Source organism: Pan paniscus, chromosome 16, assembly GCF_029289425.2.
Source record: "Pan paniscus chromosome 16, NHGRI_mPanPan1-v2.0_pri, whole genome shotgun sequence".
In the NCBI taxonomy this organism is placed as follows: Eukaryota; Metazoa; Chordata; class Mammalia; order Primates; family Hominidae; genus Pan; species Pan paniscus.
In genome coordinates, this window is record NC_073265.2 from 73,037,846 (window position 1) to 73,053,781 (window position 15,936).

Consider the following 15,936-nt stretch of genomic DNA (forward strand, 5'->3'; position numbering starts at 1 on the left):
GAGCCCATCCGTGATGCTCTGCCCCTGGGGCTCTCCAGACCCTTGAATCACCTTCTCCCCTAGGAATGGTGACCCAGGGATTCCAGGTATAGGGGCTGCCCAGGGCTTGGTACCTAGGGTAGGATTGTCTTATGGGTCTGGACAGCTGGGAAGAAATCACAGGCATTTCGGGGGGAGAGAGCAGCTCAGCCGACAAGCCTTGGCCCTCATGACAGAGGTGTTCCACCCAGCTCTGCCTCCTGCCTTTTTCAGTTTCTCCTAGGGAAGGGACTGCAGCCATAAACCTCTCCTCTCTCACAGAGCTGCTCAGTGGGGCCAGCGGGCCTGTGGGTGCTGTTGGCATCCTGCCCTGGGAGATTGCCCGTGTGTGGCAATAATGTCTTGAATCCCTGGCCCCACACATCTCTAAATGCCTTGAGCAGGGGGGAGGCTTTGGTGCCCCCTCACCCCTTTGAGAACCACCTAAGAGGACTACTCCTTCTAGAAACTTTCTCCCATGGACGCAGTTAGACTTTCTCCCTGCTGAATTTGGATTAATGAGCAAACAACCCGAGGAAGGAGGGAGATGGGGTCCGCACGCAGGTGCCCTGGGCCCCAAGGTGAACACATGAGTCCTCCTGCTCTCCTTCCCTTCCCCTCACGGAGACGCCTCTCTGAGCTGGGGAGTCTTGTTTGGGATGTGGATAGAAGGGAAGGCTGGGGATCTGGAGCACCAAGGCACTTTTAGAGGAGCTCCTGCAGGGTGAGTGGGGGCTTTGGTTGAGTACACAGGGCTTTTGGCAGACAGGAAGTGGAAAGCGTGGCCAGCCATCTTTGTGATTCGGGGTAGTCTGCTGCTGGCCCTTCCCTTTCCCCAGAGCTCCAGACGGCTCTCAGGACAGTTGGTAGCAGCTCCCTACTGGCTGCACCAGGAGACCAGAGAGCCGAGCTGGCTATGAGTCAGCCCTGTGGCCCAGCAGCGGGATAAGGGGATTCTCAAGCCAGCCTGGTCTGCCCAGCAGCAGGCTGGGTGTGTGGCTGCCTGGGAGCAGTGGACACTGGGTTCCAAACACCTTCCACTGGGGTCTTCAGATGACCTCTGCCTTTATCAGGTGACTTATGAATCTAGAAAGAGCCTGCTTGACTGACAAGAGAATGCTCAGGTGACATGCATAGAATAGTTACTGAAGCCACTTGTACATTCTGATAGCAGTGACTTTAGAAAACTCCAGAAGTGGCGGTGTAGAAAATGTTGGAAGAGCCATTTCCACAGTGGGCTGCTGTGCAGTCGAGACCCATGATCCCAGTTCACCAAGCACTGAAGACTGTGGTGAGCCTCCTGTGGGCAGCAGGTGAGGAACTTGGATTCCTCCTGCTGTGTGTCCAGCTGTAGAGCTGTTGCAACCCTGGAGCTAAGAGTAGTAAGGACTCCCTTAAAGGGAAAGGTAAGTTGGGCTTGGCCGTGAAAGCACAACAGCTTTTACAAAAGCACTGAACTTTCCATTCCTTCTGCTTTTCTCTGAAGATCTTAGTGTCTTTTCATTTACTTTCTTTTAAAATAGTGGCCCTGGAGCAACCTGGACGGTGTTCCCTTGAGCTGGTGTGACGTGCCCTCGTTTATTCTGACATCCAGCCCAGTCTCAGTACTGTTGTCATAACCTTACGCCAGACTCAGGCAGAATGTAAGCCATTCACTCGTGAGCATCGCAGCCGCTTGTGCTGCCTGGAAGCTGCAGGGCCAGGACTGCATTTTCAGTTTGCAATTGAGGTCTCCTGATTTTGATGTTTCCAAGACTGGCTGCTATACCTTGATAAGCTTTCCTTCTGCCTCCATGAAACCTGGTGTCTAAAAAAGATCAACTAAAACTTGGAACCCTTTAACCAAGAGGACCTTTAAAAATAACCTTTCATTCCAGTCAAGACCCAGCTGGATGCATTTTAAAGTTGGGAGTGGCGAGGAAGCCTTCCTAGTGCCGCCCGGGGAATGTAAAACCACCAGAGCAACAGGTTGGGACAGTATGGTCAGGCCTTGGAGGGAAAGAGAACCAGTATCCACACAAGACCTCGAACTTGTGTGGCCCCTCAGTTTCATCTCTCCTGCCTGCCATCACATTAGACTTTAATTGGGTGAGAGAACAGGGCAGAGACTGTCACCTGCATTTTGCAGATGGGAAGTAGAGACAGAGAAAGTGACACACCCAGGGTCACCCAGCGGTGACCAGCAGCGTGGACTCTGCATCCAGGTCTCCTGGACCTTGATGCAGTATCTTTTGAGACATGCCACTCTAGTCCCTTTGGTGACCCATGGGTGCCAAGAGAAAATAATTCTTATATCCTGATAAGAGCATATTACAATTATATTATTTCAATATGTGTCCACAGCAAAGGACAGTTTACAAAAACGTGAATCCGAATGACATTTAGGAATGTTTGTTATAAATGATAAGTTCCACTTTGGAATGATTCTGGTTTTGCAGGAATCTTTCCAAGAAAGTTGGTTAAAATGATGTCTCTGCCTGTGAGGCCAGTTCTATGGAAAACAAACACACCCTGAGTTCTTTATTGATGGCTTTAGTGGAGGCAGAGCAGTATGTTCAAAACAAGTGGGAGGCCCTGAGATCGCAGGAATGGAAACAGAGTTCTGGCTGGGGGTGGCCTGTCCGCTGCCCGCCCCTTCCTGGAGATGCACTCCTTTCTGGCTTTCTGGGGAGGGAGTAGCCTTGCTCAGCGGTGGGAGCAGCTTGAACGGGACCTGATCAACACCCAGGAAGACTGTGCACAGAGGGCAGTTGGTCTCCAGCCTGCAGGCTCCATGAGCACAGCCTTCATGGTGGTGGGCAGGCGCCTGCCTGCTGTGGACTACATTTGATGCAAAACATCAAGTAGAGGGTGGAGCGTAATACAGTGAATATGCCTCCCAGAAACATCATGCTCTGCCTATTTTAACAGGGCTCTTTTTCTTTAGAAAAGTCTCCTTCTCTATAGAAACCAGGGACAATTTTGGATGAGAGCCAACCACAGGACGCGCTGGGGACGTTATGGTGGGACCTCACATGTGGCCAGGTGCACCTTTGGGAAGAAGGCAGACGTGATGTGACTTAGCACAGGCACTCAAAAGAGGCAGCCACTGGTCTTTGCTAATATCCAGAAGTGGATTGTTTGTTCCATTCATCCTTCTAGAAGCTAAATTCTTTCATTGCCTTGAGACATCACTAGATTTTGAAGCACTTGCAAACTAGAAGCTTGCAAGATCAATGTCCATGTATATTTTTAAATGACATGCATGCTTTAAAAGGACCCTAATTTCTGAGTACATGGCTTCCCCAAAGAAACAGTATATATTCTGGAGATGATGGGGGTTTCGGCATGGAGAGGGACTCCTGTCTAGTCTAGAAGTGTGTGTTACTTACATGCCTCTTCCATGTACCGATCTCAAGAATATGGGTTTTCTAGTTTGGCTTTAAACACTACCCAGGCAGGAAGGTGGCTTTGGTAAGAATTTTGAGCTGGATGAAATGTTCTAGTGAACTTACGACTGTGTGTGTGCGCACACGTGTGTGTGTGTGTGTGTGTATGTGAAGAAACAGCAAAAGGGGAAGTGGGAGAAACAGGAAGCGTTTTTAATTAAAAATATGTATACCTAAGAGGAGACTTTATTTTCTATTTCTGGTGGTGGTGATCTATGTTCTGGAATCCATTTACCAGAAGTTTGTGGATCTTTTGTTTGAAGTGGAATTGTTCAGTGCCCTACTCTCTTTGACGGTGCAGAGCCTTGCGGCAAAGTGTTCTCCTGGGCCCTAGAGACCTCCAGGGCACCTGGCAGGAGCCCATAAACCACTGCAGAGTCCCAAGTGGTGCATGTTCTGGCGAGTGATGGGCAGGACTGATGATTCACAGCTGTGAGGCTGTGCTATTGTTTTTACCCTCGTGTACTGCTTTTAATAGGAAGTCCCGACTTTACGTCAGTTGTGAGAGCAGCGTCTTATGATGTGACAGGCAAGAAGACATTCCTTGCATCAAATATAAGAGTTTAATGAGAAGAGTGGAGTGGATAAGTGAACTCTCCCAAGAGTACTGTTTTTTGTTTCCCTTTTTAAATGCTTTCTTGGTACATAAATAATATAATACTTTTTTTAAAGAAATTCCAGATGAGTGGGAAAAAAACCAATCACCTGTTATTACACTATCTGATTATAACCACTGTTAACATTTCAGTTTTTATCTTTTCCGACTTTTTTCTATGCATCTGTGTGTGTTTTATTACTTTTTCCATGAAATATAATCATATTATACATACTGTTTTATAACTTTTATCTCTTTTAACGCTATATTGTGAATAGATTTCTATATCAGTAAATATGTAATTACATTATTTTTAACCTCTATGTAGGTTGTACCTTGGATACTTAGGTTGTTTCCAATTTTTTTACTGTTGTAGTCAAGGACATAATGAAGTTCTTCTAACATCCTTGCGAACTTTTCAGAATATTGACTTAGGGTAATTTTCTGAAGTTATCACTGGCTCAAAAGTATGCGCCTCCCTATCTGCGGCTCCTTTCCTTCTGAGGCATACAGGACTTCACCCTCCATCCCCCTTGTACTCATTCAGGGTCCTATGACTAATTCTGGCCAATGAAATGTGAGCACAGGTGACACATGAAGCTCCAGACAGACACTGAAATGCCCATGAGCAGTTCCGCAGTGTCTGCCTTCCCTTCCCTCAGCAAATGCTGATGTCCCAGGGACAGAGCCTCTGTCAAGCCTGGATCCCTGAGTGACTATGTGGAGCAGCCCCCTTCTCCCTTCATGTTACCCTCACCTGCCACCCTGCATGGACGTGTAGCATGAATAAAAAAAATAAACCTTAGGTGTTAAACACTGGGGTTTCAGGGTTAATTGGTTAACTGCAGCATAACATATCCTGTTGCAACAATAAAAAAGAATGCACATTTTTAGGACTTGTAATATGTATTGCCTCAAATTGCCTTCCAGAAAGACAGCCCCAATTATACTCCCACTCACAGTGTGTGAGTGTGTACTGCTTCCTCTTTAACACTGGAGTTACCCTGGGGACAGAGAGCTAAAAAAAATATTTTTTTGGTTAAAATGTAACCCTTTAAGGTGTTCAGCAGTATCATTGATTTCTAAGAGGTTTATTTCATAAACATTGTAAAACAAAATTTTAAGTTGCACGTATTTTAAAAAGTTGCAGGCTTTTTAAAAACGTTTAGACATTTAAAAAAACACCTTTTAGTCAAGTTTATCTGTTACTTTTTTTTTTTTTTTTTTTAATGGTTGCTACCTATGCTGTCATGCTTATGCAGGTCTTTCCAATTCTTTTTTTTTTTTTTTTTGAGACGGGGTCCACCCTGGCCCCCAGGCTGGAGTGCAGTGGCGTGATCTCAGCTCACTGCAACCTGCGCCTCCCGGGTTCAAGCGATTCTCGTGTGTCAGCCTCCCTCCCGAGTAGCTGGGACTACAAGTGCATGCCACCACGCCCAGGTAACTTTTTGTTTTTAGTAGAGATGGGTTTCGCCATGTTGCCTAGGCTGGTCTCGAACTCCTGAACTCAGGCAATCCACACGCCTTGGCCTCCCAAAGTGCTGGAATTACAGGTGTGAGCCACCAAGCCCGGCGAGGTCTTCCCAATTCTGATGGCAAGGTTGTATAAATATTCACCACTATCTTATTCTTGTACTTTTATTATTTCTTTCTAAACAGTTAAATCTGTGATCTGGCTGGGCATGTTGGCTCTTGCCTGTAATCCCAACACTTTGGGTCGCCAAGGTGGGAGGATCACTTGAGTCCAGGCATTTGAGGTTACAGTGAGCTTTGATGGCACCGGTGCACTCCAGCCTGGGGAACAGAGCAAGACCCTGTCTCTAAAAAAAATTTTAAAAACCTCTGATCTATCTGGAATGTATTTTCTAAATTACCCCAACACTGTTTATTGGGAAGTCTATCCTTTATTCTATATGAAATCCCATTTTTGCCATACACCTAGCCCTTCTGTTGGGTGCCAGGATAAGCACCCTGGCCTTGAGTGTGCTGTGAACTCTTTATTATGGGTTGTGATCTTCCTGCACATTCTAGCACTGGTACCACATTGTTTGGATCGCCGTAGCTTTGGACTAAACTTCCCCATTAAACTTTTTCAAAACTTGCCTAGTATATTGTGCAGGCCGGGCACGGTGGCTCACGCCTGTAATCCCAGCACTTTGGGAGGCCAAGGTGGATGGATCACCTGAGGTCAGGAGTTCGAGACCAGCCTGGACAACATGGCGAAACCCCATCTCTACTAAAAATACAAAAAAAAAAAAAAAAAAAAAAAATTAGCTGGCTGTGGTGATAGGAACCTGTAATCTCAGCTACTTGGGAGGCTGAGGCAGTGAACCCAGGAGGCGGAGGTTGCAGTGAGCTGAGATAGCACCAGCCTGGGCAACGGAGCGAGACTCTGTCTCAAAAAAAAAAAAAAAAAAAAAAAAAAAAAAAAAAAAAACCTTCCAAAAGAAGTTTGAGATAATTTTATGTTTAGAAAAATTAGAAATTGGATTGAGTAAAATTTACATATTTTACACAAGAGGACTAACATCTTTATAATATTTAACCTTTCAGTAAATTTATGTTTTATGTTTCTCAGCCTATCTTTTCTAGTATAGGTGATTTTTTTAGTGTGGTTACTATTGTAAATGAGATCTTTTCCTACTACTTTAAAAAATGAAAATTAAATCTATCGCTTTTATGACTTTAAAACATTAGACTTATGTAAGTGTAAACATTATTTAAAAACATAATGTAGAAAATTAAAGTCCCCCATAATTAAAATCCCTTTCCCCCAGAAAAACAGTCAACAGCATATTCATCAGTTTTTTCCTAAAGTATGTTTTAGCACTTTGACCATATGAGACAGCCCTTCTGCTGTTAGCATTTTTCTCTTTGCAATAGATCTTCCTATGTCAGTACACATCAATCTACCTCATTCTTACCTCTGCATAAGAGAGTAGTGTGTAGTTGTATAATAGTTTAACTTGGCGATTGGTTATTGATTTTGTAACTAGCCAGTTACTGAATTATTCTAAAGGTTTTGCTGTTGTTATTTCTTTCGCCTTTTTCAGTTGGGTAATAGTTCTGGGTAGGTTGATAATTTTATTCCCATATTTGTAATCTTATTTCACTTTCTCAACTCATCACATTGACTGGTACTTTTAGAACAATGTTAAAAAACACTTACATAATTGTGCTGATATTGTACATTATTTGATATATATATATATATTTTTTACTTAGAAGAGTGTTTCTCCAAAACTATAAATTTGACTCTTAGTGTAAAATAATCTTAATATTTGAATTATACATTAAGGTTATGCCCTCTATTTCTAGTTTGATGAAAATATTATTAGTAATGGATGTTGGGGTTTTATTAAATGGCTTTTTTCCACATCTGTCAAGATGATCAACTGGCTTTTCTCTATTATGACTTTAGATGAATCGTTTTAATAGATTTGCTAATGTTAAGACATCTCTGCATTTCTACAAGAATCTGATGTAGTCATAGTATACTATTCTTTTAATATACATCTCCTTTCAATGTTAACAGTGGTTATTTATGATTGGTTGGTCCATAGTAGATTTTTATTTTGTGTTTCTTATCTGTACTTTCTGATTTTTCTACAAAGATTGTGTATTACTTGTATAATAAAAATAAGAGCTTTAAATTGTGAAATTCTTCTGGATTTGGTTTTCTCATTTTATTATGGAATTTTTCATACCTAAATAAGATGAATAGTTGGGTAATTTTTTTTCTGCTTTGTCAGTTATTGGTGTTTGTTAACTTCTTAAAAAAATTAAAAAGAACTTGGGAAGCTCTGTTTTTCTATGCCCTGGAAACATTTAAATATTTAGAATTTTTTGCTCTTTGAAGTTTTTATAACATGTATGAAACTGTCCAAATCTAGTAGTGCCTTTTTAGGAAATATGGGGTTGGTTTTTTTTTAAATTTTTTTCATGCTCATTATTTTCTTCAAACTTTATTTCTATTCTGTAAGTTTTTGGCAATTTAAATTTTCCTGGCTAAGCACAGTGGCTCATGCTTGTAATCCCAGCACTTCTGGAGGCGGAGGCAGGAAGATTGCTTGAGCCCAGGAGTTCACAATCAGCCTGGGCAACATAGTCGCTACTAAAAATTAGCTAGGCATGGTGGTGTGTGCCTGTAGTCCCAGCTACTCAGGAGGCTGAAGCAGTAGGATCACTTGAGCCCTGGAGGCTGAAGCTGCAGTGAGCTGTGAGCATGCCTGGGACACAGAGCAAGACCCTTTCTCAAAAAAAAATTTTTTTTAATTAAGTGAATTTTCCTAAATAGTGATTCTGTTCTATTTTCAGATTTGTTGGCCTGGAGTTGTAGTATTCTGCTTCCTCATTCCCATGTTGCGTGTGCTTTCCCTTTTTGTTCTCATTGGTTTTTCCAGAATTACTCTGTTTCATTGATCTTTTCAAATAACCAACTCTGAGATTTATATCTTAATTTTACTGTTTTACTATTTCATGATTCTTTTCGTTTTGTTCTTAATTTTTTCCTTTATTATTTTCCCACCTTCTTAAGTTACATGCCATTTTAACTTTTTCTTCCTTAATAAAAGACACAGTTACTAACATTGTAAGGTACGACTTTTCCTCTAAATACATCTTTATCCATATCTCTTAAATTTATATTTAGTGTTCTAAGTTATAAATAATTTATAATTTCAGATTTGACTTTATTTTTTACTGGAGTTTTTTGAAATTATGCTTTTAAATTTCCAGGTAGTTTATTTTGTTGTTGTTTTTTAGCATTTCTTACAAACTTCTAGTTTTATTGCCTTGTCAAAGAGAGTATGGCCTGTACAATTTGTGTGCATTTTGGAGATCATGGATGTTTTCTTGAGACCTAATTTTTAGTTTTAATACATATCCCCAGGAAACTGAAGAAGAAAGCATATTCTCTGAAGGGAACAAAATTCAATCAGATGTATTCATTTGACCTTACAAAGTATAATATTATGGACCTTTAATTTTAATTTACTTGATTCATTAAGGCTAAGAAAGATATGTTCGTCTCCTATTATTGTATTTCTCTCTGTTTCTTTTGTTTCTAACAGTTTTTGCTTTGTTTCTTTTTGATGTTATTTGGCAAATGATCTTTTTATATTTAAGGGAAAAAATATTTTCCTTTAAAGGCTTGTATACCTTTGTGAATTTTACCTGATTTTGTTGTAATAGTTTCTGTAGAAATACATAGTTCAGTAAAATATTTGTGTCTGTTTTTAAGTCAACAGAAATCTTTCAGAAATCCTTTGTATCTTGACAAGTTACTTTGGAAGTTCTTGATCTCCCTAAGTAGGCTAATGTCCTTGCAGGCTACTCCTGAACCAAAGCATAAGTGGAAGTGGGGGCTGGGGCATATTAGGCTTGGGATTTTTTGAGTGTGCCAATGTTTCTGGTTCTTGCTTTGGGGCAACCCCATGCTTAGGGATGTTTAGGGGATGCCTGCCCTTCATCTGGTCATATTCTGCCTCAGTAGGGCCCACACAAAGGCAACCTATGAGGCACTTTTCTTCTGTGGGGACTAGCCTTCTGAGAAGGCAGCAGAATGTAGCTTTATATGCCTGGCTATTGGGGTAAAAGCTAATCTCAGAGACTCATTCCACCAGATAAGATTTTGGTTTTTTTTTCTGTAGAGTCAGAGTCCCGCCATGTTTTCCAGGCTGGTCCTGACTCCTGGGCTCAAATGATCCTCCTGCCTTGGCCTTCCACAATGCCAGAATCGCAGGTGCAAGCCACCATACACAGCCCCCACCAGAAAAGGTTTTTCCAGAGCTGTTGGAACAGGCTATTCACATGGCAAAGTCTGTATCAAACACAGAACTGGCTTTTCCCAAATGTGTAGGAGTGGTGAATCCCAGCCCTCAGCTCAAGAGTAAAAGAAATAGGACCTTCTCTATTTTTCCTTCATTCAAGTGAGTGTTGATTTTTGAGCCCCTGTTCCACCAGGCTCATGCAATTTGACTCAGTCAGCTTCAGCACTCCCCTTTCTCCAGAGGAGAGTCCTTTACAGTTCTGGGGAGCTTACATATTCCAACATGTTAAGGGGAGGGGATCCACGTCTGCTGAGATATCCCCATTTCCTACCCCGCTGGATACCTCATGCCTCCATCCCGTGCTTGGGACATAGGAATTAGCTGTTCTGTGCTGTAGGAATCTCCATGAAGCTGTACTTGGCTCTGCCTGCCTGGGACCTCCCTGTAGCCATGCCCTGTCTGGCGCCACAATGACTTCATTTAACTTGAAGGGACTGCTAGATAAGCCCGATGTGTGTTTGCACGGGAGTCAAGACCACTGAGTGGAAATAATTCTGTGGCTGCCACCAATGCTGTTTGCATTGCCGAGAGCCACAGTTCTTCTACCCCCTACTTCCCAGCAGTGGCCCCGCTGCGCCTGCCAGAGTTGTTACCATCTCTGTGCCCTTTCTCTTGCTTATTGCACAGTAGGTTACACAGTCTTGTGCTTCTCCATCTTGCCATGTCATCTCTTCACTCTACCGCTGCTCTGACCGGCCCATGCCTACCCTGTTCCCGTACCCTCCAGGATCTCCTCCGTTTTCGTATTCCTCTAATGCAGAGCTGCCAGAGGCTTCTTCCTAAAGCATGGACAGATCAGGTCCTAGGACCCTGCAGGCTCTTCCCCTGCCTGCCCAGGCCTTGCTGTGCACTCTCCCTGTGTTCTTCTTGCTTATGCTGTTCCACTCCCTGGAATCCTTTACTGCTCCAACTCCATTCCTCTTTTAGGCCCCAAAGGCCGCAGCCCTCCGGATGAAACTAAACTACTACCAGGGAGGGGGACTTGTGCCTCTTCCATCGTCCTTTTCATACTTACAGCTGTTAAATCATTCATTCATGTTTTCATTTAGCAAATATTTATTGTGCACCCTTATGCCCAGGCCCTGGGAACACCACGGTAAGAAGACTATTACTTTCCCCAGATCTGCTCTGTTCCAGTGGAGGGGTGAGCTGCTCCATTGCAGGTGTTCATGGAACTCAGCTGATGGGGGATTTTGGAGGCTCCCCCACAAGGCAGAGCTCTCATAGGCAGCCGACGACAGAGGCCAGTGTGTACCCCACTTCTCCAGACTTGGGACAACCTGGGACATTCTGAAGACCTCATGAATACCAGGCTTCAGGATCGCTGACCCCAGGAGGAGCCCACGGTGGCTCTAAGTGTACCTGCTTCGCTGTTCCTGCGTCACCAGCCCACTAAGGTCCTCTGACTTTTGTGTAGTAGCATTTTTCTAAGGACAATCTGCAGAGCAGCTGCTTCAGAGCTATTTGTGTTGCCGGCCCATCCCAAAAAAACCTGGATGAGGACCCTTGCATTCTGGGCCTGGAAATCTTCATTCTAGAAAGCTCCTTTTACTAGACAGAATAATGGTCCCCAAAGATGTCCACATCCTAATCCCTGGAACCTGTGGCTATGTTACCATAGTTGGCAAAAGGGCCCTTCAGATGGAGAGATGATCCTGGATTATCCGGGTGGGCCCAGACTAATCACACAAGTTCTCAGCAGCAGAGAACCTTTCCTTGGGTCAGAAAGAGATGTGATGATGGAAGAAGGGTCAGATACAATGCTGCTGGCACTGAAGGTGGAGGAAGGGGCCACAAGCCAAGGAACAGGGGCAACCTCTAGAAACCAGAAAGGGCAAGGAAACGGCTTCTCCCCGGAGCCTTTAGAAGAGAACACAGCCCTGTCAACACCTTGATTTTAGCCCAGTGAGACCCATGTCAGACTTCTGACTACAGAACTGTAAGATAAGAAATTTGTCTTTTAAGCAGCTACTTTTGTGGTGATTTGTTATGGCAGCAACAGAAAACCAATGCACTCTCGTGTGCTTTTACACACCCTATGGTCTGAGAGCCTCTGCCCCATAAATCCACTCAACTACGTGGGTTTCACATGCCATGTGGCCTTTAACCAATAACCTCCTCATTCTGGCTGCCGTTACCACCTGCCTGATTCCCTAGTTCAAATTCTGAAGAGAGAGAATGGACGAACAGATGAATACACAAGTCTGACTGGCCTAGCTCATTGCTTTTCACTCCAGGACAATCCACAGGATTGGCTGTACTAGGAGCAGATGCCAGTCCTCCTTTGTACCAGACTCCCAAGACAAGGTACATGGCTGTATAGGAGAGAGAGGTCAGAGAAGACCTGGCGGAAAAGGCTGTGGGGTTGAGACCTAAGGATGGGCATGGGTTTGCCAGGACATGAAGGGTGCAGGGAGAATTCCAGGCACTTAAGAGAGCAGGCCCTTTGGGGGCAGGCAGGAAGCAGCATGGTATTGCTGGACTAAAACCTGTGGCAGGGGCAGGGGCTGCCCAGGGGAGGCAACCAAGTCTCTGAGGGTTTTGTCTGCCAGGCTGAGGGGCTGCCCTTCCTGTGTGGGCTGGAAAGCCAGGGAGAGGTGAAGACTGGCAGTGCTTTGGAGGCCGACTGGAGAGCTCTGAAGCTAGGCAATAGGAGACACTTGTCCCCACTTCCTTGGCTCTGAATTCCCTGAAGCCAAAGTCTGGATTGACTTCAAGGCTTGGCTGGAAAAAGCAGGAAAAGGGAGAAAGGAAGGAGAGAAGGTTCCAGAGGAGGAAAGGAAGCGTTGATGCACAGAAGACACAATTGGGCCAGGAACTTTTATTGCGAGAACGTTCTTTTGAAAAGGATCCTTTTTTCAAAGGCCTCTTGTGTTTGGCAGCCCTTAGAAAGCAAATTCTGAGAATTATTTTACCCTGATTAAGCTCGCTGGTATCTCAAAATACTGAAATTATAAATACGTAATTACAAACAATGCCAAACTGCAAAATATGCATAAGAAAAGTCCCACAAAGTTCTGATTTTGCTACTTTTTCAATTCCAAATTCTTTCCCTAGGAAGTTTGATGCTGAGCCTGGCCTGTCTGTGGTGGGGAAGGAGGCCTGGGCCACAGCCACTGGACCTGTCTCTGGGATCTGGACCTGATGCCCAGCGAGTAGCCCGCAGGTTGCGTCCCCCACTGGAACACCCCTGGGAACCTGGGTGGGAGCGGCAGGTACAGGGGCCAGTGCAGAGTCAGGGCTTGGCCCATCAGGCCTGGGCCAGCACAGTGAGGCACATTCATTCATACACAGGAGTTGGATTTGGATTCTGAAAAGGTAGCACACATGACAGACAGACCCGTGGGCAACCTGGCAGTGGCTGGGAAACCTGGCAGTGGCCATGCCACAGAGGGAGACCCAGGCTGCAGCTGCTGAAAGGGACTCACGCCCCTCCCAGCTATGCCAACTGAGGCCCCTCAGGCTGCTGTGTGCCAGTTAGTTAAGACACTGGAAGGCCAGGTGTGGTGGCTCACGCCTGTAACCCCAGCATTTGGGAGGCCAAGGTGGGAGGATCACAAGGTCAAGAGATCGAGACCATCCTGCCAACATGGTGAAACCCCATCTCTACTAAAAATATAAAAATTAGCTGGGTGTGGTGGCACACGCCTGTAGTCCCAGCTACTCGAGAGGCTGAGGCAGGAGAATCACTTGAACCCAGGAGGCAGAGGTTGCAGTGAGCTGAGATCATGCCACCGCACTCCAGCCTGGTTGACAGAGCAAGACTCTGTCTCAAAAAAACAAAAACAAAAACAAAAACTGAAGTAGGAAGATTTCTATTCTATATCAGGACTTTCTTTGTAAACGAGGTGCATTCCTTTTGTTCTGTGGAAACCCAGGAGTAACATCACCAGAGTGAGGGTGATGAGGTTAGTAGGGATGCTTGCAGTCTGAGAAATGAATGGACTGCTTTGCATCAATCCCTTCCCCTTTCCTGATTTTAAAAATTTAATTTTAAGGAGAAAATACTTCAGCATGAGACTTCAGTTCCTGAGGAAAATAACACTATTGCTCCATCCTTAGTATTCACTTAAACAAATGTTTAGCTAAAATCTTATTAAAAACTTTAAGCCCACCCAGACACGGAAGGCTTTGCTTTTACAGCAGCTAAGGTATGTTTTCATTACCCCATGAGTGATGCTAATGCATTGTAAATAGTTATTATGAGTTTATGTAGTGCTTGGTGCCTAAAATAAATTTCATTTAAATATTTAAAATAACTCCTGAATATAAGCAATTTATTCTGATTACTGATAAAATAACATTCACATTCAAGCCTACAAATCTGAGAAATCATTATTCCATATGCACAGAAGGCCACAGTCAGTAGTCTAATAGTGCTGCTTACCAGTGTAGTGTAAACTTCTTTCAGAATCAGGGAACAATTCTAGATCAGCCATGGTGAGAAATAAGTGCTCTTCTCTTAGGCCAGCGACACTTCTGATGGGTCTTGACATCCCACCTATGGGCTGGTGTGTGAAACTCTCATCTCTACGTCCCTCCCCAGTTTTAAGAGTCACCGTGTCACATAAAAGCTCCAGCATCAGCCAGGCACAGTGGCTCATGCCTATAATCCCAACACTTTGGGTGGCCAAGGCAGGTGGATCACGAGGTCAGGAGTTCAAGACCAGCCTGGCCAACATAGCGAAACCCTGTCTCTACTTAAATATACAAAAATTAGCTGGGCGTGGTGGTGCATGCCTGTAATCCCAGCTACTCGGGAGGCTGAGGCAGAGAATTGCTTGAACCTGGGAGGTGGAGGTTGCAATAAGCCAAGATCACGCCACTGCGCTCTAGCCTGGATGACAGAGTGAGATTCTGTCTCAAAAGAAAGAAAAAAAAAGGCCGGGCGTGGTGGCTCACACCTGTAATCCCAGCACTTTGGGAGTCTGAGGCAGGCGGATCACGAGGTCAGAAGACCGAGACCATCCTGGCTAACACGGTGAAACCTCGCCTCTACTAAAAAATACAAAAAATTAGTTGGGCATGGTGGTGGCACCTGTAGTCCCAGCTACTCGGGAGGCTGAGGCAGGAGAATGGCATGAACCCAGGAGGCGGAGCTTGCAGTGAGCCAAGATCGCACCACTGCACCCCAGCCTGGGAAGCGGAGCTTGCGGTGAGCCGAAATCGCGCCACTGCACCCCAGCCTGGGCGACAGAGTGAGACTCCATCTCAAAAAAGAAAAAAAAAAAAAAATGCTGCAGCAGCCCACACAAGGCCCTGCTGATCTTCCGGGGTGTTATGTGGCCCATCTATCAGCACCCTGTTAGTATGCTTTTCAATAGGTCTAAGACTCACCTACTTTATTCAAGCCTACTGTGGCAGGTGCTTTTGTCAAACTTGAGCCTAACCGTCCCACTGGCCAGGGTCCTGCTCATCACTGTCCTCCTCAGAGTCAGCAGACACCCTCTTGATTCTCTGGAGCGCAGCCTTGATGCTCCTCTCAAGGTCACTGGTGCGTCTGTTGCTGGTTGGTTTGCTGCTGGGGTTTGGGCCAAGATCAGGGTGAACTTTCTTCAGTTTGACCCCTTGCCTTATGGCAGCCAGAATGTGCTCATTGATTGAGGCGTGGGGAGGGCGCACCGCCGGCACTTCCACCTTCCGGAGAGGAGCTCTGCCATGCCTTAAGGAGGCCAACACTTCATCCATAGATTCTGAAATTGAATAAGCAGAGCTAGTACTATCAATAAAACACTTTCCCTTCCCAGGACATTACTGCTATGAAATTGTGAAATCTCATATCAGTTAACACCATGATTTAAACAAATAATCACTTCATTAAGCAAATGCCTTGATTACGTGCTAACGATAAGCTCCCTGGTTGAATCCAGGACAGCTGAATAGCTCATGTTTTAGCTTAACCACTTCCTTTCTGCTAACTTCTTCAAATCCATAGCAACTGACAGGAACAGGCATGCACTTTTGTTAGAATGACTGTTTTACAAGACAAATGTGATCTGTCCCTCCCATCCTGAAGAGTGTTACGGAGGCCTGGGGTGGAATAGTCTCACCCACTGTGCGTGAC

General features: G+C 44.7%; 2 protein-coding genes across 5 annotated transcripts in view; one reads left to right on the forward strand and one right to left on the reverse strand.

The window, feature by feature from the left end:
* Positions 1-14,131, forward strand: part of HOMER2 (homer scaffold protein 2) — a 145,884-nt gene extending 131,753 nt beyond the window's left edge. The window contains exon 10 of one of the 3 annotated variants that reach the window (XM_057299918.2): positions 10,994-14,131. The gene's annotated coding sequence lies outside the window, so the exon portion shown is untranslated. Of the gene's footprint in view, positions 1-1,541; positions 4,274-10,993 lie in introns of those variants that run through there. The other 2 variants (XM_057299919.2, XM_057299920.2) reach the window with 2 other exon arrangements.
* A 1-nt stretch (position 14,132) lies between these two features.
* The window catches only part of WHAMM (WASP homolog associated with actin, golgi membranes and microtubules), an 84,142-nt gene continuing 82,338 nt past the window's right edge, over positions 14,133-15,936 (reverse strand). For both annotated transcript variants that reach the window (XM_014341562.4, XM_034939304.3), the window contains one exon: positions 14,133-15,565. In XM_014341562.4, the coding sequence (XP_014197048.3) occupies positions 15,258-15,565 (308 nt within the window). In that variant the 3' untranslated portion in view covers positions 14,133-15,257. The remainder of the gene's footprint in view (positions 15,566-15,936) is intronic.